Source organism: Anomaloglossus baeobatrachus (genome assembly GCF_048569485.1).
Source record: "Anomaloglossus baeobatrachus isolate aAnoBae1 chromosome 5 unlocalized genomic scaffold, aAnoBae1.hap1 SUPER_5_unloc_8, whole genome shotgun sequence".
NCBI classification, from domain to species: Eukaryota; Metazoa; Chordata; class Amphibia; order Anura; family Aromobatidae; genus Anomaloglossus; species Anomaloglossus baeobatrachus.
In genome coordinates, this window is record NW_027441812.1 from 676,940 (window position 1) to 697,848 (window position 20,909).

A 20,909-nucleotide genomic window follows, 5' to 3' on the forward strand; every position below is an offset into this window, starting at 1 on the left:
CTCCTGCGGAGGAGACTTGTGGCTCTACAGGTCACGATGCCCATCAGTTACAGATTGGAAGATAAATAGAAATCTGTTAGCGGATCTGTCCTCCATAAACTCCCATGTTAAAGAAAACTGATCCTGCAGAAATAATTTTTCCCAACGGATGATTACAGGACGTGTGGACTCAGCCTAATTCTGCCTTATGTGGCATGTCTTGTTCACAACCCTCCTCCGCTCTCATAAAGAACAACCATCAGTATAAATCTCAGCTTAAAACGCCATGCATGGCCGGGCCCCAATCTCCTGACCTGCATCCCCATATATGCTCTGAGACTGCTGAGGTCAGGTCAGGAGACCCATGGCCAGGCCATGCACTGCGGCCCAAGTGCAGACCGGTTTTCACCGACTGCTGAATGAGCCTTAAAGTGAATCTGTCAGCAGGTTTTTTCTCCCTCATCTGAGAGCAGCATAATGTAGAGACACATACCCTGATTCCAGTGATGTGTCACTTACTGGGCTGTTTGCTGTCATTGTGATAAAATCCATGTTTTCTCTGCTGCAGATCTAGCAGTTATACAGAGCTCATGAATATGCTGGACTACTTGCAGCATGCCAAGTAGTCCTGTAATGATAACATCACTGGTTAATCAGCAGGAGATTATCAAAACTACACTAAGCAGCCCAATAAGTGACAATCGCTGGAATCAGGATCTCTTCCCCTATGTTATGCTGTGCTCAGATTAAGTGTTAAAAACCTGGTGACAGATTCCATTTGAAGGGCTTGTCAGGTCTAAATCCACAAGTCTGCATTATCAGAATTTGGTTTCAATTAGTTTAAAAACTGTATGTGACACATTCCCTTAAAGAAAAAAAAAATAGATAAACCAAAAATAAATATATAACAAAAAAGTTAGATATAAAAAAAAAGTTAGAGCAGAGTAGGGCCCTGCCAAAAGAGTCCACCTTGTGGTGGTGACAGGCTTACAAAAATCTGATGGCCAAAACAAAATCTGATGGCTGCGTGTGTGACACGGTGTTCAGTGTGAAGGGTTAATGTGTGATTGGTGAGGCTATACTGCAGAAGTGAAGTTTTCCAAGAGTGGCGGTAGGACTGTGGAACATTCATGGGGTGGAGGCGGAGCTGGAGTGGAGGCGGAGCTGGGGTGGAGGCGGAGCTAGGGTGGAGCCTCAAGGGGCCCCGAAATTTTGCCACTATGGGGCCCCGAAATTCCTAGTGGCAGCCCTGCTTGCATGGGTGTTTTGAGGATTAATAAAGTGGTATAAGAGGGTATATATACACGTTGTGCACACACAACACCGCTACATACATGTCATGCACACACGGCTCCGTTACATACACAGCTCCATTCCGTAGACATCGTACACACATGGCACAGTTCTGTACACATCGTACACATGCGGCTCTGCTCCATATACGTCATGCACACATTATCAGCGACTTGTGATCAAGACAAATCAGGTCCAAACGTTTTACTTCTAAAGTCGCTCAATAAATCTCCTCCTCACCTCAACTTATAAATAAAGAATTCAATAAAGCAAAGATTGAAATGAGTGTCTACGGGTCACATACATACGCAACAGGGGTCACATACATACGCAACAGGGGTCACATACATACGCAACAGGGGTCACATACATACGCAACAGGGGTCACATACATACGCAACAGGGGTTTACTATAACCATTCACTGACACCGCACCTCACCCAGTGTGTGCACGCCAATATAGGACTACACTGAGGAGCTGATCATGTGACCCTGACTCCTCCCCTCCATGTGACATCATCACAGGTCCTGTAAGCACAGAGCAGCCATATATCTAGTGTGCGGCTCTGCAGGTGGAGGTAGGTGCAGGGTATTATATATCTAGTGTGCGGCTCTGCAGGTGGAGGTAGGTGCAGGGTATTATATATCTAGTGTGCGGCTCTGCAGGTGGAGGTAGGTGCAGGGTATTATATATCTAGTGTGCGGCTCTGCAGGTGGAGGTAGGTGCAGGGTATTATATATCTAGTGTGCGGCTCTGCAGGTGGAGGTAGGTGCAGGGTATTATATATCTAGTGTGCGGCTCTGCAGGTGGAGGCAGGTGCAGGGTATTATATATCTAGTGTGCGGCTCTGCAGGTGGAGGTAGGTGCAGGGTATTATATATCTAGTGTGCGGCTCTGCAGGTGGAGGTAGGTGCAGGGTATTATATATCTAGTGTGCGGCTCTGCAGGTGGAGGTAGGTGCAGGGTATTATATATCTAGTGTGCGGCTCTGCAGGTGGAGGTAGGTGCAGGGTATTATATATCTAGTGTGCGGCTCTGCAGGTGGAGGTAGGTGCAGGGTATTATATATCTAGTGTGCGGCTCTGCAGGTGGAGGTAGGTGCAGGGTATTATATATCTAGTGTGCGGCTCTGCAGGTGGAGGTAGGTGCAGGGTATTATATATCTAGTGTGCGGCTCTGCAGGTGGAGGTAGGTGCAGGGTATTATATATCTAGTGTGCGGCTCTGCAGGTGGAGGTGGGTGCAGGGTATTATATATCTAGTGTGCGGCTCTGCAGGAGGAGGTAGGTGCAGGGTATTATATATCTAGTGTGCGGCTCTGCAGGTGGAGGTAGGTGCAGGGTATTATATATCTAGTGTGCGGCTCTGCAGGAGGAGGTAGGTGCAGGGTATTATATATCTAGTGTGCGGCTCTGCAGGTGGAGGTAGGTGCAGGGTATTATATATCTAGTGTGCGGCTCTGCAGGAGGAGGTAGGTGCAGGGTATTATATATCTAGTGTGCGGCTCTGCAGGTGGAGGTAGGTGCAGGTTATTATATATCTAGTGTGCGGCTCTGCAGGTGGAGGTAGGTGCAGGGTATTATATATCTAGTGTGCGGCTCTGCAGGTGGAGGTGGGTGCAGGGTATTATATATCTAGTGTGCGGCTCTGCAGGAGGAGGTAGGTGCAGGTTATTATATATCTAGTGTGCGGCTCTGCAGGTGGAGGTAGGTGCAGGGTATTATATATCTAGTGTGCGGCTCTGCAGGTGGAGGTAGGTGCAGGGTATTATATATCTAGTGTGCGGCTCTGCAGGTGGAGGTAGGTGCAGGGTATTATATATCTAGTGTGCGGCTCTGCAGGTGGAGGTAGGTGCAGGGTATTATATATCTAGTGTGCGGCTCTGCAGGTGGAGGTAGGTGCAGGGTATTATATATCTAGTGTGCGGCTCTGCAGGTGGAGGTGTGTGGAGATTCCCCATTACTGGGGCAGGCGGCATTAACCCCTTCAGCTCTGAGACTTTCTTGGTGTTTTTCTCTCACTGATTTCTATGAATTGTGAGGTTTTTTTCCTTTTCCTCTGATAGATACAGACGCCGGAAGTGAGGAAACCCGTCTGCCCTCAGTCCTCGGCCCCTTTCTGCCCTCAGTCCTCGCCCCTTTCTGCCCTCGGTCATCGGCCCCTTCCTGCCCTCAGTCCTCGGCCCCTTCCTACCCTCAGTCCTCAGCCCCTTCCTGCCCTCAGTCCTCGGCCCCTTTCTGCCCTCGGTCCTCTGCCCCTTTCTGCCCTCGGTCCTCGGCCCCTTTCTGCCCTCGGTCCTCGGCCCCTTTCTGCCCTCGGTCCTCGGCCCCTTTCTACCCTCGGCCCCTTTGTGCCCTCAGTCCTCGGTCCCTTTCTGCCCTCGGTCCTCGGCCCCTTTCTGCCCTCGGTCCTCGGCCCCTTTCTGCCCTCAGTCCTCGGCCCCTTTCTACCCTCGGCCCCTTTCTGCCCTCGGTCCTCGGCCCCTTTGTGCCCTCAGTCCTCGGTCCCTTTCTGCCCTCGGTCCTCGGCCCCTTTCTGCCCTCGGTCCTCGGCCCCTTTCTGCCCTCGGTCCTCGGCCCCTTTCTGCCCTCGGTCCTCGGCCCCTTTCTGCCCTCGGTCCTCGGCCCCTTTCTGCCCTCAGTCCTCAGCCCCTTTCTGCCCCCACACAGTGTAATGTTCCCCCAGAATGTTCTCATTATATGTTTCCCCTTATTATCTCCAGTAATTGTATTATTACAGCGGATTCTTTATGATGTTACATCGTCATCTTCTCCCCATTCAGGTCCCTACAATATCGGATCCTCTCAGTGGAGATCTTCTATAGAAGAGAATTCTCCTGATTGCCCCGTGAAGGATGGATATGGACAGGGACAAGATGGCGGAGAGGATATTCCACCTCACCCTAGAGATCCTCTTCCGGCTTACTGGAGAGGTGAGAGATTCTGATGACGTCACATTACATCATTCTTATCTATGGGAATAACAGATGGACAGAACTGGAGAGGTGAGGACTCTGGAAATGTCTGGAGTGAGATTTATTACTGTGTCTCTCCATAACCAGGATTACACAGTAGTGAAGAAGACCTCTAGTGAGAGCTGTCAGGCCCCTGTGTCTGAGGGATGGGGAAGACCCCTGAGCCCAATCACGGGGCCTCCACCTCACCCCCCGATACATGAGGACATCAATGACCAGAAGATCCTAGAGCTCACCTACAAGATGATTGAGCTGCTGACTGGAGAGGTGACACTGCTGGGAATGCTGGGACATTACACAGTAACGCTATGAAGGGATCGGGGGTGACGGTATCATTGTATGTGTCAGGTTCCTATAAGGTGTCAGGACGTCACCGTCTATTTCTCCATGGAGGAGTGGGAGTATTTAGAAGGACACAAAGATCTGTACAAGGACGTCATGATGGAGGATCCCCAGCCCCTCACATCACCAGGTAATAGACAGGACTAAATACACATGGCCTATAATTATCTGTATGTAAGGAATTAATTCAGTCCCTGTATGTGTCTCCTCCAGGTCTATCCAGTAAGAGGACAACACCAGAGAGATGTCCCCGTCCTCTTCTCCCACAGGACTGTAAACAAGAAGATCCCGATGTTCCTCAGGATCATCAGGTAGATGGAGAGAAGGAGCCATGAAATCTCCCTATGATGTGTAGACGGCTGTGAAGGTCTTGTGCTCAGTCTTGTTTTATCCTCCAGTATTATATGTGTTATACTTGTGTAATGAGAGCGGTGGAGATGGCAGGATTAGAGCTGATCATAGATGGGACTTCTCCATCTGTCTGTGACTTTTACAATATTTGTTTCAGGGGGAAGATCTGCCCCATATTAATACTACAGAGACATATGTGAGGGGTGATGAGTGGAGTAAAGAGGAGATTCCTACAGATAACCGCCCAGGTGAGTAGTGACCACTAAATGCAGATAAGTCACAGATTCTTCTCAGTCACCGGCTGTGGCTGTGTGAAGCCCCACCAGTATCGTGTCGGTGCATTACCTTCAGGGACTCCACTCAGCTGGATCTGGTCACCGGTAGGAAATCTTCTATTTGTCGTGACGCCACTCTCAGAATTGCGGTCAGTGGGGACCGCCACTGCAGATTAAGGGATGCCTGGGGCTGATGGTGGGTGCAGTCGGTTGGAATAGCCTCCTGAGAGTGAGGCAAGCCCCAGGGCCCTATGTAGGTGTGTAGAACTACAAGGCGCAGAATGACTCCACACAAGCAGGGTGTCTTTCAGGGTTTTTACTCACAGTTGATGGCAGGGTGAGTGACCCGGGCGTAGCTGGGATGAACCAAGTGGGAACCAGGTGTCCTTCAGGCTGACTTGTGAGGGTGACTACCAACTCGCCTTCCTTAGCCCTTTTTGGTTTGGGGCAACCCCGACTTTGAGTCCCTATGGGGGTCACCCAGGGAAGTTGCTGAAGCCTCACTCCCCTTCAGTTGCCGTTTGCTTGTCGCCTGGACCAGATCACTCCAGCGGCTTGCCTCCTGTGAGCTATGGGCCCTAACTGTGGCTACGTGGCTGCGGCTTTTGGGTGTTGTGGTGTGGGCTTTGAGGGCCCCACACCGGCAGGTTTAGCAAGGAAAGGTGGATCTATCCCCACTCCGGGATCTGCCGCCCGTTTGGGCCTGGTACTCTCTAGCAGTCTCCTTACTTCCCACTCCGTTGCTCTCTCTCTAGCTGAAGATGGGTTTCGGGTAGCCCTCCTAGGTGACCGTTCTCCCCCGTCGGTAGCCACTGCGCGGGCGCTGTCAGACTGCACAGCCCCAGGGGTCTGCTCCTCACTCGAGCTCCCTGAACTCTACACTGCACTGGCTCACTGCTCCTCCTCTCCTGTTCTTGCCTACGCCACTTAGCAACCAGGCTCTCTTACCACACCCCTTGAGTGGAGATGGAGGCTTTTGGCCCCCTCCACTATTCCAGTGGAGGTGAAGGCTTTTCCCCCTCCTGGGTTCCCCAGGGGTCCCCTCAAAGGTACATGTGTGAGACCTGATCACTATGCGCCTGTGTACCACACCCCGGTCAGCCTTCTGGATTACCTGTATTGTACTGTCCCCAGCATGGGTGCAGTACTCAGTGGTGCCTGACCAGGTCAGGGGCGCCACATTCCCCCTTAGTTATCACCAGCACGTCCTCGGGCTGCAAGACAACATTTTAAAATGCATGCATAAAACGTTAAAACATGTAAAACATTTTTAAAACCACCTGGTACCATACATCACCACCCTCCACCCACAAGTCCGTTAACCCACCCAAAACCCTCTCAGGTTGGCCGCGCCTTCAGCCACTTCTGGCAGGATGTAGAGGCGGCTTTCGTGGTCTGGTGGTTTCAGGGTATACCTGGCCTGGTGGATCCGCGCCTTCAGCCTCTTCTGGCAGGATGTAGAGGCGGCCTCCACAGTTGGTGCTGACCAGGTGCCCTCTTTGTGGTGGAGAGCCAGGCCCCATAAACAGGCATGCTCTCTGGTTGCAGGTGAGCCAAGGCCCTATATACGGACGTGCTCCCTGGTTGCAGACGAGCTAAGCCCCTAAACAGGCTGGCTCTGGTGGTGGTACCTCTGGTGTAACTATTTACACTGCGAGAGTTTGTGGCTATAGCCAGTTCATAGCCTTAAGGTTCATTTCTCACATTAGTTTATGTGGGCACATACTTAAACTTGTAAAACGTTGCAAACTTTTTCATAACTTATCAAACTGGTAACTTCTGTGCTTTACATGAACTTTATGCAGACTCCTCCTCACCAGGGCTTGGGCCTGTAGGGCTGCGGCACCTGTTGCTTCCTTGACTTCTTTCTTCATCTGTTGTAGTCTCGTCAGTAGGTTCTTTGTCTTTTCTTTCTTTATCTCTGTCTTTCCTTTCTTCTTCTGTGTCTGTTGCTTTTTCTTTAGGACATGGTGTCACATCAAGCGCATACCAGCCTCTTTCTCCTTGATGCATGGTAAACTGCACTGAATCTCCCATTCTTAAGTTTCTTCCAGGATGTCCTCTGGGCAAATTAGCTCTAACGTCTCTTCTATTGACAAAAATGCCTTCTTTTATACCAGGTGCTACTATGAAGCCGTATCCTGATTTTAGGCTGAAATCTTCGACTACTCCTCTACAAAGGGGTCCTCTGACCTGTGCTTTGGCTCTTCTCAGGAATCGTTTCTCCTCCAAGTCTCTGGCCGTGACTTCATCTTTCTGCTCTGGAGACTGTGGTGCAGGGGAAAACTTGGTTCTACTGCGGCGCCGTGTTTTGCGGGCTGGATCTTGCTTGGTTGCTGCTTCACTGCTTGCAGGCTCCCAGGTGAGGTTTCTGGACAAATCTTCCTCTTCATCCCAGCGGGAGTATGGCAACATCTCTGGCTCTGGGCATGGATCCACTGCTGATGGCTCCGGGGTCAGCTCCTCAGCTTCCTGGCCTCCTCTCCCCCTTAGTTCTACTGAGCACTCCTGTTGTGGCAATGCTGGGGATGGGCGTTCTTCAGCAGGCCCTGGCGGAGGACTCTTTGGCGTGGTTGCTGCAGGGGTTGCCGGGATCCTCTTGGGGGTGTGCGGAGGAAGCAGATACTGGTCCACCAACTCTTGTGGGAATTGAGCCTCTAGGTCAGCCTTCAGCTTCCAGTATTCGGGGTCCTCACCTACCAGGGATTTCCTAGTAGGGACTTCCTTAGACTGGGGAGCGGTGTCCGCTCTGGCCTTACAGGCCGGGGTAAATAAGGGTACATCTGTCTTTTCTTGGCGGGCCGCGCCTGGCATGGCGGCGGCCTGGTCTTGGCGGGCCGCGCCTGGCATGGCGGCGGCCTGGTCTTGGCGGGCCGCGCCTGGCATGGCGGCGGCCTGGATCAGCGTCGCTGCTGCAGTGGGCTCTGTGCAGGCTGGGCTGGGCGTCGCTGCAGCGATCTGGGCTTGGCGGGCCGCACCGGACGTGGCTGCGGCCTGGTTCAGCACCTCACTTGCGGCGCGGACGAGCGTTGCTGCTGCGGTGGGGTCTCGGCGGGCCGGGCCTAGCATGGCGGCGGCCTGGGTCAGCGTCACACCTGCGGCATGGATGAGGGTCGCGGTGGCAGCCGGATCTTTGCGGGCCGGGCCGGGCATCGCTGCGGCGGCCTGGGCTTGGCGGGCCGCACCTGGCGTGGCTGCGGCCTGGTTCAGCGTCGCCGCTCCGGGCGCCTCTTCAGGGACCGCGGGCGTGGCAGCAGGGGTCGGGGCACTCGCGCTGGCAGGGGCAACACTGGACTCACCCATCGGTGGCACCATCGGGGTCTGAGTCGTCGCCGCTCGGTCTGGCGCTCGTCGCGTGGCTTTCTCCTCATAGGTCCGCACCGCTGCAGCCATCTCCAGAAGCGCCGTGCGTTCCTCGCTGATCTGCCGTATGACCCTGGCCTCCAGTTGGTCGCAGAACTGAGCAAGTTCCTGATACCACCAGGCAGCGGAGCCTGGCTCTGGGTCTCTGCGTTCAGACGCCATTTCCTCTGCGCCTCTCTCTGCACGATTTCCCAGCAGCAGACTCGTCGCTTCTTCTAGTAGCAGGCTCTTCAGTTTCTGCTCTGCCTCTTCCAGCAGCTCCTCTCCCAGCAGCAGGCTTCTGGCTCCCTTTCCTTCCCGACGTCTCTGAACGCCTCCGCTCTCTTCACTTGCGAGGTCAGGACTCTGCAGGGGATCTCTGGGTAGCCACACCTCTTCGTGGGCGGTAACTTCTCCCAGCGCGGGCTGCTGTTGTTTTTCAGCGCGCTTTTCATGGTGGCAATATGGCGGCGCTTCCAATTTTTCAAGCGGACCGCCCAGGCACATGGTCACCTGTCTGAACAGATCTAGTCCTTATCCTGTTCGTGACGCCAGATGTGAAGCCCCACCAGTATCGTGTCGGTGCATTACCTTCAGGGACTCCACTCAGCTGGATCTGGTCACCGGTAGGAAATCTTCTATTTGTCGTGACGCCACTCTCAGAATTGCGGTCAGTGGGGACCGCCACTGCAGATTAAGGGATGCCTGGGGCTGATGGTGGGTGCAGTCGGTTGGAATAGCCTCCTGAGAGTGAGGCAAGCCCCAGGGCCCTATGTAGGTGTGTAGAACTACAAGGCGCAGAATGACTCCACACAAGCAGGGTGTCTTTCAGGGTTTTTACTCACAGTTGATGGCAGGGTGAGTGACCCGGGCGTAGCTGGGATGAACCAAGTGGGAACCAGGTGTCCTTCAGGCTGACTTGTGAGGGTGACTACCAACTCGCCTTCCTTAGCCCTTTTTGGTTTGGGGCAACCCCGACTTTGAGTCCCTATGGGGGTCACCCAGGGAAGTTGCTGAAGCCTCACTCCCCTTCAGTTGCCGTTTGCTTGTCGCCTGGACCAGATCACTCCAGCGGCTTGCCTCCTGTGAGCTATGGGCCCTAACTGTGGCTACGTGGCTGCGGCTTTTGGGTGTTGTGGTGTGGGCTTTGAGGGCCCCACACCGGCAGGTTTAGCAAGGAAAGGTGGATCTATCCCCGCTCCGGGATCTGCCGCCCGTTTGGGCCTGGTACTCTCTAGCAGTCTCCTTACTTCCCACTCCGTTGCTCTCTCTCTAGCTGAAGATGGGTTTCGGGTAGCCCTCCTAGGTGACCGTTCTCCCCCGTCGGTAGCCACTGCGCGGGCGCTGTCAGACTGCACAGCCCCAGGGGTCTGCTCCTCACTCGAGCTCCCTGAACTCTACACTGCACTGGCTCACTGCTCCTCCTCTCCTGTTCTTGCCTACGCCACTTAGCAACCAGGCTCTCTTACCACACCCCTTGAGTGGAGATGGAGGCTTTTGGCCCCCTCCACTATTCCAGTGGAGGTGAAGGCTTTTCCCCCTCCTGGGTTCCCCAGGGGTCCCCTCAAAGGTACATGTGTGAGACCTGATCACTATGCGCCTGTGTACCACACCCCGGTCAGCCTTCTGGATTACCTGTATTGTACTGTCCCCAGCATGGGTGCAGTACTCAGTGGTGCCTGACCAGGTCAGGGGCGCCACAGCTGCTTTATCAGGGTTGTAGTCCTATCATAGAAAATGGTCACCATTCTGCTGCTAGACCACCACATGCTTCTCCACCCAACACTGTCCCCATTATTTTGGGCATTAGACTCCCTTCTGTTGGAGTGAGATCTGTATCAGCCGGATCTTACAGGTAGGATCCATCCTATCCTCTGAAATTAGAAGATGTTAACCCTTAGCTGCCCAGATCTCTAATCTGTAAAGCCAAATGACAGTGTACGTAGAATGTGCAGACAATTCAGAAAATCATGGGAAGAAAAATCTAATCTGTATGGTGGACCCCTATGAGAAAGCGGAGGGTAATGATACTGTTGGCCTCCTAGAATCTTGGCATCTTATTGCTGAATCTTCCTTCTGTGCTGCTGAATGTGTTGATTGGGTCATTACAAAGGTCCAGTCTTTCTTGCCAAACTTCCCTTTTATGACGAGACTCCATTCCATGAGCAGTGAAATTCCTACTTTCCGGGCAATCGCAGTACATGTGAAATAGATCTGCTGCCTCTGAGTTACACATGGGACATAATGAAAATTTAATATTTCCGATCTGTTATTACTGCTGAGACTCTATGATGACGAGAGGAGGGAGTAGCTAGAGGCAGGGGGAGGAACTTGGGGTTGAGGGAGAAGCTGGAAACAGGGAGGAGCTAGAGGGAGAGGGAGGAGCTAGAGACAGAGCTCCTCCCTCTTGTATCTACATAGTATCTCATCAGAATGATAGAGGAACCCCCGGTGAACTCAGCCAATGACTGCAAAACTTTGACTCCAAATGGTCTTTGTTCTGTGTTGAGGAAATAAATGTTACAATACGCACTATAAGGAAAATGTATCTACCGTCCTGATCAACTCGCGACTCCAAAATCTGGTCGGGAAGGGATTTGTGGAAAGCAATAGAAACACCCTTCGGTTTATTATTTGGGTTAGTAGAAAGGGAACAGGCATTGTAGTATCTGTTTGAATACTTGAACTAAACAGGCCTTAAAGTATGTTTCCTGAAGCATAGCTATTGAGACCCTTTGTATGTAGATAATATATCTGACTCCTTTTCAAAGGACTATTTACAATAGAAGATGTAAATATCACAATTAGAGAAAGGGAGGGAGAACGACTAAGATAGGATATAGACAAGACAACCTGGGGAGAAATGCGAAACTGGAAGAGACAACTTCCATAGGCCACACTAAACTATTAACTCCTAGCAGGAGAAAACTGGACCTTATCAACAGGTCCCACAATCTAAGTGGGGTTGAGGAAGCCAAGACAGGGATAATCTCCACAATAGACCCTTATTACTCAAATATCCAAAATATGTATAGTATACCTACCAATATAGAAAGAATAAAGGTGAAAGAGAGAAAGCAGAAAAAAAGATAATAGAAGTAGGAAAAGGAAGTGACAATGATAGATTAGCTGTAAAAAAAAAAAAAATATTTCCTGATACAATTTCTCAAACTAAACTCCTGGCCACCATTTAAAGGCATCAATAATGACCAAATTGTAAATCTAGTGATGGTAATAAGTACAGATCAGTCAATCAGTCATCCTGGAGAAGACCTCATGTCTTAAGAGGCCCATCACTGAGGGATAAGTGTTGCGATTTTGGTGACCACTCTGTCTCACAATTGTGGATCAAATTGTGGATCAAATTGTGGATCAAAGGAGGTAGAGTATGAAGTGCCGGCCATTCTGGCAGATGGATCTGAGGCAAGTCGAAGGTAGATAAGTTCGTCGGGAGGTCCCCCAAATTCTAGAATTCTGTGGAGCGACCATCTTTTTTTGCAAAAAATTGAAATGAGAAAACCTCCAGTGGTAGGAGATCCCTTGGGTCTCGAAGAAACTGAGTGAGTGATCATTAGGCTTTATGAAGTTGTAGTGTGCTCCTGGCCAGATCTGGGAGGATAGCCATGCCACAGTCTTCCAGTTGTATATTCTATTTAGATCTTGCAGCTTGTGAAAGCATTTACTTCTCCTTGTAATAATGAATGCAGGACACAACATCATGTGGTCTTCAGGCCAAGGTGGATTTGGGACCAATATCTCTGTGAAGTATATCCATTTCCATACGCGAGTCCTCTTTTTTCCCAAGTAAATCATAGGATAAAGTATTAATGGTTTTCTCATGCATATGGGAAGAGACAGGACACAAGTAGAGAGATTGTTTAGTCTGTAATGGTTCTCTATATCATCTATATATGTTAGAATGTCTGAGATCTGAGTGGTGTGTTCAGACATAAGATATTGGTTCTCTATTGTTAGATGTAAAGACGTTGTGTCAGACTCTAAAGCCTGCTTTACACCTTTCAATTCTGCATACGATATCATATGTGATGAGACACGCCCCCAACTTATGTGCGACACGTTCAATTTGTTGACCGTGTCGCACAAACGATTAATACCTGTCACACGTACTTACCCTTCCATACGACCTCGATGTGGGCGGCAAACATCCACTTCCTGGAGTGGGAGGGACGTTCGGCATCACAGCGACGTCACACGGCAGCCGGCCAATAGAAGCGGAGGGGCGGAGATGAGCGGGACGTAAACATCCCGCCCACCTCCTTCCTTCCGCATTGACGGCAGGAGCTGCGGGACACAGGTAAGATCTGTTCAATGATCCCGAGGCAGCACACATCGCAGTGTGTGACATCCCGGGAACGATGAACAACCCGACGTGCAATTTTTAGGAAATGAACGACGTGTATGTGATGAACGGTTTTACGCTCAATCGCAGTCGCACGTAGCTGTCACACGCTACAACACCACTAACGATGCCGGATGTGCGTCACTTACGACGTGACCCCCTTGACACATTGTTAGATATGTTGTAGCGTGTAAAGCCCGCTTTAGTCATACACTCTGATGCCTATTGAGTCTCCTCTAGTCTATTAAAGGGAATCTGTCACCTAGAATATGCGTTCTAACCTATCAGCAGACGTATGTGTGCCCTAATTACACCTCCCTACCCATCCCTGTGCTGTAAAATTGAATAATATGAAAGAAATAAAAAAAAAACGTTTTATTACCTTCATATTTCGTATGTAAATAGCAGGGAATGTGGTCACAGGAGCGGTGCCTTGCCCTATGGATGTCTCCATACTTTCCGTGGTATCACGCCCCTGTGGGCGTGATACCATGGAGCGACGTCCCCGTCGCTCATTCTATCCTGTGCGCATTGCAGCAGGCTTCTTTTCCGGGTGTTCAATCTCCGGCATCAGACGAGCACTGCGCATGCAAACTGAAACTGACAAGGAGAACCCGGAAGAGAAGCCTGCCGCAATGCTCGCAGGATAGAATGAGCGACGGGGACGTCACTCCATGATATCATGCCCACAGAGGCGTGATACCACGGAAAGTATGGAGACGTCCATAGGGCAAGCGCCGCCCCTGTGACCACATTCCCTGCTATTTACATACGAAATATGAAGGTAATAAAACGTTTTTTATTTCTTTCATATTATTCAATTTTACAGCACAGGGATGGGTAGGGAGGTGTAATTAGGGCACACATGCATCTGCTGATAGGTCAGAACGCATATTCTAGATGACAGGTTCCTTTAAACATGGTCTCCAGGACCTGCTTTGTGGGGCTAGAGCACAGATGTTCTTTCCAATCCCACTTGTCTCCTTCAAAGAGGATTGTGATTAACTACGCAAGAACATGACACCTCTGCCATGATAAATTGCTAAGCTGTGCCTTGTTGATGGCTCTAAAAATACAGTTACTCACATCTACAGGATCATCATGAATCTATTTTGTTTCCGATCCTAAGGAATTCAGATTACTGCACAATCGTTCCTGAAATGGGGAGCACTAATACTTCCTCTACTTTTCTGGCCAAAACTCATAGTAGCGCCAATGGTCCATCGTAAATGAGTACAACTCTGATTTACTGGACTATGTTAACGTTCTCTCTAAATGTCTAATGTCTTCAAGAAAACTCATCTGACAGAAGGTATTGGCCCCTACAATAGTTTGGATTGCCGAGAGCCCCAGACCCACATACTGTAATTACTCCAGATGTGTCACCTCTAGTTACTAAATCACTGAGGGTGAAGGCTGTCGGGTGGAGGGCGATCATTTTAGTAGATGTGTTATTGTCTATAGTCACAGTGTTTCTCTCTAGTAGTTAGTACCAAAGCTGCTCTTATTTCATGGCTTTCCACTGCAGACAGTTTTCTGCTCCTATCCAGGGCCCCATTTCTCCAATCTGACATCTGTCACTTTACATTATAACACCTTTGTAAGGCCCGTTTCACGCGTCAGTGAAAAACACTGACGTGTAAAACACGCACATGTCCCTCCGTGTTCCGTGATTCACGACACATGTGGGTTGTCCATGTGCAATCCGTGATCCGTGATTGCATATGAACATTACTCACCCTGCCTTCACTACTGCTGTCCATGGTGCTGAACTCCTCGGCTCTGCAGCGTCCGCCCACCGCTCTCAGCAGCTACTTCCTGGTCGGCTATTCCTGCTCTCATGAATATTCATGAGCCAGGCAGGAGCTGCCGAGAGTGGAGGCTGCAGAGCGAATCGCAGGCAAGGTAAGTTGAAAATATTTAATATTTAATATGTCAGTGGATTTTCTGGTACGTGTTTCACGGATCACACACGGATCACACCATAGTGTGGTCCGTGGGTCATCAGTGATGCCAGAAAACAACTGACTTGTTTCCGTGCAGAAACACGGCCACGGGTGTACGCTGCACAGTGTTAAAAAACGGTTTGACGTGACAAATGCAAAGCCAGTATATAAATGATTGGAGCGAAATAGGTCCAAAAACATATTATGGATTTATTCAGATAAGAGGTGAAGTTACAGTCATTACAGAAAAGTTACTGTCTTGGCTTGAGTTAATAGATGGATAGACAGATAAGAAGAGAGAAAAAAACAGATTGTTTATCTTACATCGCTGTGATGTGTGTAAGCCGTCTCTCTCTGTAGATTGTCTGGTCGAGTTTGATGAGTCCGTCCTTCTCCTCCCTCCTTCTTCTGACCCTTTGAAGTGTGGTCTGCTTTTATAATCCAAACCCCACCTCCTGATTGTCCTTATCTCTTTACATGGTATTACAAGAAGTAACTATCCTTATTTTAGTCCAGCATTATGTCATATCACGTGGTTTGTTTTCCCGCGAAATAAGTGTCTTGCGCAGTAGAGACTTGTAACTAAACCTACTTCAACATATATATAACTCTTTTGAAGCTCGCTGAACTTTGACCCTAGTGTAACAGAAAGAAGATTCTCAAAGCTTATTTCAGTTCTAGCCCAAATTCCAAACAGAATATAGCCCTTCGTTGACAGCTTTGATGAACAATAGCAGATGGCTTTGGTTCTACCTTGTCAAACTCTTGGTCAGTATTTCCAGCTCACAAAAACACTCTTAAAGGCGATGGGGCAAAATACATACATTATATGAATGCATGTAATCAAGTTTATGAATCAAATCTCCATAAACTCACTATTTTACAGTCCCCCCTTTTATGAAGTTTGATGAATCCCCGGGAAACCCTAACTCAATCGTGTCATCATTCGTATCACATACATTCTTGTTGAAAATTCTAGACCAATATTTGACTTGATAAACCAATCTGCAACTTTCTGTCAAAAAGTCATCTTGCGATTTAACATTCCTCTAAGAATGTTATCTTCCTTTTTCATTTCTATTTTTATATTCCTATATATCTTCTGAATTCTACACATTACAAAAACTTGATAAATAATACACATCAAAACTAATAAAAATATGATTATGATGGGATTAAATAAAACATTTCCAACCGCTGACTGAAAAGATGACTGAGACCAGGAATGTACCGATTTGCCAAAACTTCTCCACCAAGTTCTACCTGACATTCCATTCCATTCGTGTTCAATATTACTTAATTCACCTTGTTCATGCCTGAATATAATTTCTGCTTCCTTTAACTGTTTCGTTAATAAATCTAACAAACCCTTATCTTTCTTTATTTCACTTGTCCACATATCCCAAGGAAAATCATTTATTTGTGATAAATTGAATTGTATGGGAAATGCCGTTAAGTTTCTCTTTCCTATAGAAGTGATATTAAAACTTCCTTCCTTCTTTGAAAAAGACCTCACATTTCCTTCTATACAATACAAACCCATAGGTAGGTTTTCCTTATGTACACAAGTAGAATAGAAAACAGAAACCATCTCTGTCTCAGACATGACCTGAAAACAAATCTTATTTGGACTTACTGGAGTCACCAGATCATGTAGTGTCTGTACAGTCTCTATTCTCGCATGACAAGAAGAATGATTATGAAAACATGAATGATAAATCACCTTATCCTGTCCAGGTAGACACATCACCTTAGAAACAAAATGCAAACATGAAGAAATGTCTACTTGTTCAGTGTTCACTCCATCAAATGCAAAATCTGTGTACTGCAGTTGATAGAACACTTGTTGTGTGTTACTCACAGGTATACCCAAAACTGTAACAGGAACAATAGTTCCCTCTCTTCCGATCACTGGGATTAGTGATGTGCCAACACAAATGTTTCGTTCACATCCTAACCACTTATTTACCCACAAATCCGTATGATTCAATGCAAAATCATACTCTACAGGTAAATTTCGCAGTATTCCCAGTGGAGTAATTCCACTCTGTAAAGCTTGTGCAATCAGCTTCAGATTAGAAGAGTACTCTACCTGTATCTCCAGGCACGCTTTAGCTACTTGTGTTTCGTGTGTGCTTTCCACGAAAGCTAATGTAGCATCCTGTAGATGTGACACGGAAGAGCCTAGTACAGCAGCTGTATTCATTACCATCTTTTCAAGAAGTTGATTCAAACTCTTCTGAATCTTTACACCTTTTCCTCCAATAAAACCAATATTATCCAAATCTGACTTAAGTGTCTGTATATTCATGGCATTAGTCAGACTTCCCACTGTCCCAATTCCTCCCAGAATTCCTTCTAACACTCCTCTCTTACTCCTAGTCTGAGCTGTTCTTCTCCCAAACCATTGTTCTATCCCCATCTCCATGTTTATGAGATGTGATTGACACTGAGGAAACCTGGTAGAGATCTTCCAATGAGACATATTGAAAGTCCATACCATTGTCATAAATTCTCCATCCCTTAATAAGGACTTAGACTGAAATTGATTAATTTGGAAAGGAGTAGACGGCATGAACCTCGTGTTTGTGCATGCACTATCTGCTGCTGACCAAATATTCACACGAACGTCTTTACAATGTCTGTAATGTGTCTTTGTTTCAACGCAACACTGGTAAATTCCAGAGTCCCTGGAAGATGGATTCTCTATGGAAAAAATGAAATTATCATCCATCCATCTGATATTACCAATCTGACCTCTGTGAATGACATTAGTTGGACTGTTTAAAAAACTTCCCAAAAATGATGAATTTTTGGTCCATGTCAACAAAGACTCAGAAGGCAATTTCAACCTTGTGTTACATTTTAACATTATGGGAAATGTATTTTCTTTGTTATGTACTGTTTGTGGTGAAACCCTTATTTCCGGAACTATAGTGTTAGTAACGGTAAACACTACAGATACCTGAACTTGCACAGGTTCCCGTGTTATCTGGAAATTCCATGTTTTGACCCAATCTTTATCTCCTTCTGTAATGGAGAGTAAAGAAGGATCCAGAATTTTCCCAAAAACCTGAGTTTTTAACAAAATTTCTGTTTTGGATCTTCCAAACTTTCCCCTTGCAATCATGTCATTTGTAATATCACCGGACCATACAGCAGGTTCATCACCTCTGATCTCTATGTTCCAGTATAGTACATCTGTAGGAGAACATTCCCATGTACCCGTTTTATTATTGTGTACATATTCTCCTTGTAATTGTGTGAATCTAGTTTTAGGTCCTGCAATCGCATGTAATATTATGTCTGTGTCGTGTACGAAATGTAATTCAATGCAACATTTTGTTCCATATCCCATGCAGATATTTCCTGTTATCTCCACAGAATCATCCCTGATGTTCTCTATCAGTAAGTTCCTTGTCTCTGATCCTCTCGGTCTTCGAGAATGTTGAATCTCTCTAGTCCGTTCATTCACATCATTGGCAATTGTTCCTTGATGTAACATGTAAACAATGACGGAAATAAAGCAAAGCAGCAGGAAAGTAGATCCCATCACATAGAAGCTTGTCTTGAGCTTGGGAAGATGTTCTTTCTCCAGAAGGCTTGATGTCATCTTTCCTTCACAGTCTTTAGGTTCTTTATTCCAGTTCGTATAGGAATCCATTTCTTCCTGGAAAGAAATGCAGTATCATTATTTTGTCACAAATATTTTGCACTGGTCAACGTGAACCCACACTTTTTGTGTTTTCCGGGTCTTTTTTACCACATTTGACACTCGTTGCACAAGAATCATGACTTGTCCCATAGTCTCAAGGACTTCAAAAGGACCTTCCCAATTACACTCCCTTGGACCACTCTTGCGAAAGGTTTTGATCATCACTAGAGCACCTTTCTTGAATTTGGACTCATAGGGTGGCTCCATTTTCTGCATTCTCGATGCCGCATATGGCAGAATCGCTTTCAGGTTTTCCTGTAGCGATCTCAACCATTGGGACCTTGAGATAGCATCTTTTTGTGGAGTGGATAAAAATGGCTCATGTGGAAACCACAATGGCATTTTTCTTCCCGTCATCAACTCAAACGGAGTGAATTGAGTTGTAGAAGAGATTGAACCTCTTATACTCATGAGTATGAAGGGTACCTTGTCAACCCAAGTGTTACCTTTGTCCAAAAGCATCTTTGCAATTCTGGACTTGATTGTCCTATTCATTCTTTCCACAATTCCCGCAGATTGTGGATGATAGGGGACATGAAATTGCTGTCGTGCCCCTAGAATAGCACAAGCAGTTTGCATGATTTTACCTGTGAAATGGCTTCCTCGATCGGAGGTAATCATCCTTGGGATCCCCCAAGTACAAAAGACATGTTGTACCAATTCCCTTGCTGTGGACAAAGCATCATCTTTCCTAACAGGTAATATTTCTACCCATTTTGAGAACACATCTACCACAATCAATGCATACCTGAGACCATGTTTACCTGAGGGTAAAGGACCAATATAGTCTATCTGCAGTGTAGACCATGGACCATCTGCAGGTGCGATTCGTAGAAGTGGTGGCTTCTGTCCTTTAGGTCTTGGATTTATTTGGGCACAAATGAGACATGATAGTACAACACTTTGAACTGTTTCGTCCATTTTTTCCCAATAAAATTTCTCCTTGAGAATGACTAACAATTTCTGTTGTCCCAAGTGACCTAAACTCTCATGGTTGTATCGAGTGAATTCTACCTGTAGATGTTTTGGTACAACTGGATGCAATTCTCCATTTGAATTGTGACACAAAACCCCATTTTCACAGATAAAAGGAGGTTTTGGATCATCCAGAGAAGTAACAAGAGAAGGATCTTTTCTCTGTTCTTCTGCAAATGAAGGTATGTACGTGTCTGCTCTTTGAACCGCTAAATTCTCAGAAGGTTCAGAGTCAAACACTTCCTCTCCTGTCAGGGCAGCTTCTTTGGCTAGAGCATCTGCGGTTGCATTTCCTACAGATAACTCATCATCAGATCTTTGATGTGCAGCGACTTTCACTATAGCAAATCTATTTGGGGCCCTAGATGCCATCTCAAAAATTGATTCTAGAGTTTCGCGGTGCAGCAAGGCTTTGTTGGACGAGTCCACGTAGCCTCTCCTTTCCCAAACAGGCAGGTAATCGGTTAGGGATCTGACAACATAGGAGCTATCACTGTAGATTACCATTGGAGTTTGATCATCAGCTTCATTCAGCTGTAGGACCATTCTTACCGCTTCTATCTCTGCCCTTTGAGCTGAGAAATGACTCGGTAACTTGTGTTTTACCACTTGTCCTCGCTTGGAATAGAAAATTCCATATCCTGTGTGATAGTGTCCTTCCAGAAAAAATCTAGAACCGTCTACAAACACAGGTTCATCTGCGTCTTCCGACTGTCGTCTGAAGAGAGATGGACTTGGTTCATGGAACGTTTCTATGCAATCATGGGTTTGTCCTTCATACTGCATCAATTGAGGAAGAACATATTTGGCCTTATAATCTACCTCAATTTGATTTGGAGACAATGAAAGCAACCAATGGGCAAATCTCTGATTTGACACACCTGGGATATTTTTCTCAAAGAGAAGTTTCAGTGTGGAATGTGGCGTTTGGAGAATAACCTTGTGGAACCCGATGATGTGTTGAGTGACTTTTATTGCAAAATACACTCCCACCAGGTGTCTTGCGCACACCTCAAACCCCCTCTCAACAGGTGAGAGAAGCTTAGAGAAGTAACCCAAGATTCTCCATTCCCCCCCTTGCAGCTGCAGCAAAACCACAGAGATACTTGTCTCTGAAGTGTGTGCTTGAAGCGCAAAAGGTGCGTTCCTTTCCACCATACTTAACGCAGGTGCGTGTTGTAGATCATGTTTCAATTGTGTGAAGGCTTTTTCCTGTTCGACACTCCAGGGACCAAAATAATCATCATTGTCACCTTTTAAAAGATCATACAAAGGTCTGGCTTTGTCAGCAAAATTTTCAATGAAATCCCTTGAGTAATTTACAAGTCCTAAAAAATGTCTTAGTGCCTTGTGTGAT

At 47.4% G+C, this 20,909-nt stretch overlaps 1 protein-coding gene across 1 annotated transcript in view; it reads left to right on the forward strand.

The window, feature by feature from the left end:
• Positions 1-4,125: 4,125 nt before the first annotated feature.
• The window catches only part of LOC142259332 (uncharacterized), a 68,333-nt gene continuing 51,549 nt past the window's right edge, over positions 4,126-20,909 (forward strand). The window contains 5 exon segments of the mRNA XM_075331798.1: positions 4,126-4,204; positions 4,334-4,513; positions 4,595-4,718; positions 4,802-4,899; positions 5,097-5,187. Coding sequence (XP_075187913.1) covers positions 4,127-4,204; positions 4,334-4,513; positions 4,595-4,718; positions 4,802-4,899; positions 5,097-5,187 — 571 coding nt within the window. The 5' untranslated portion in view covers position 4,126.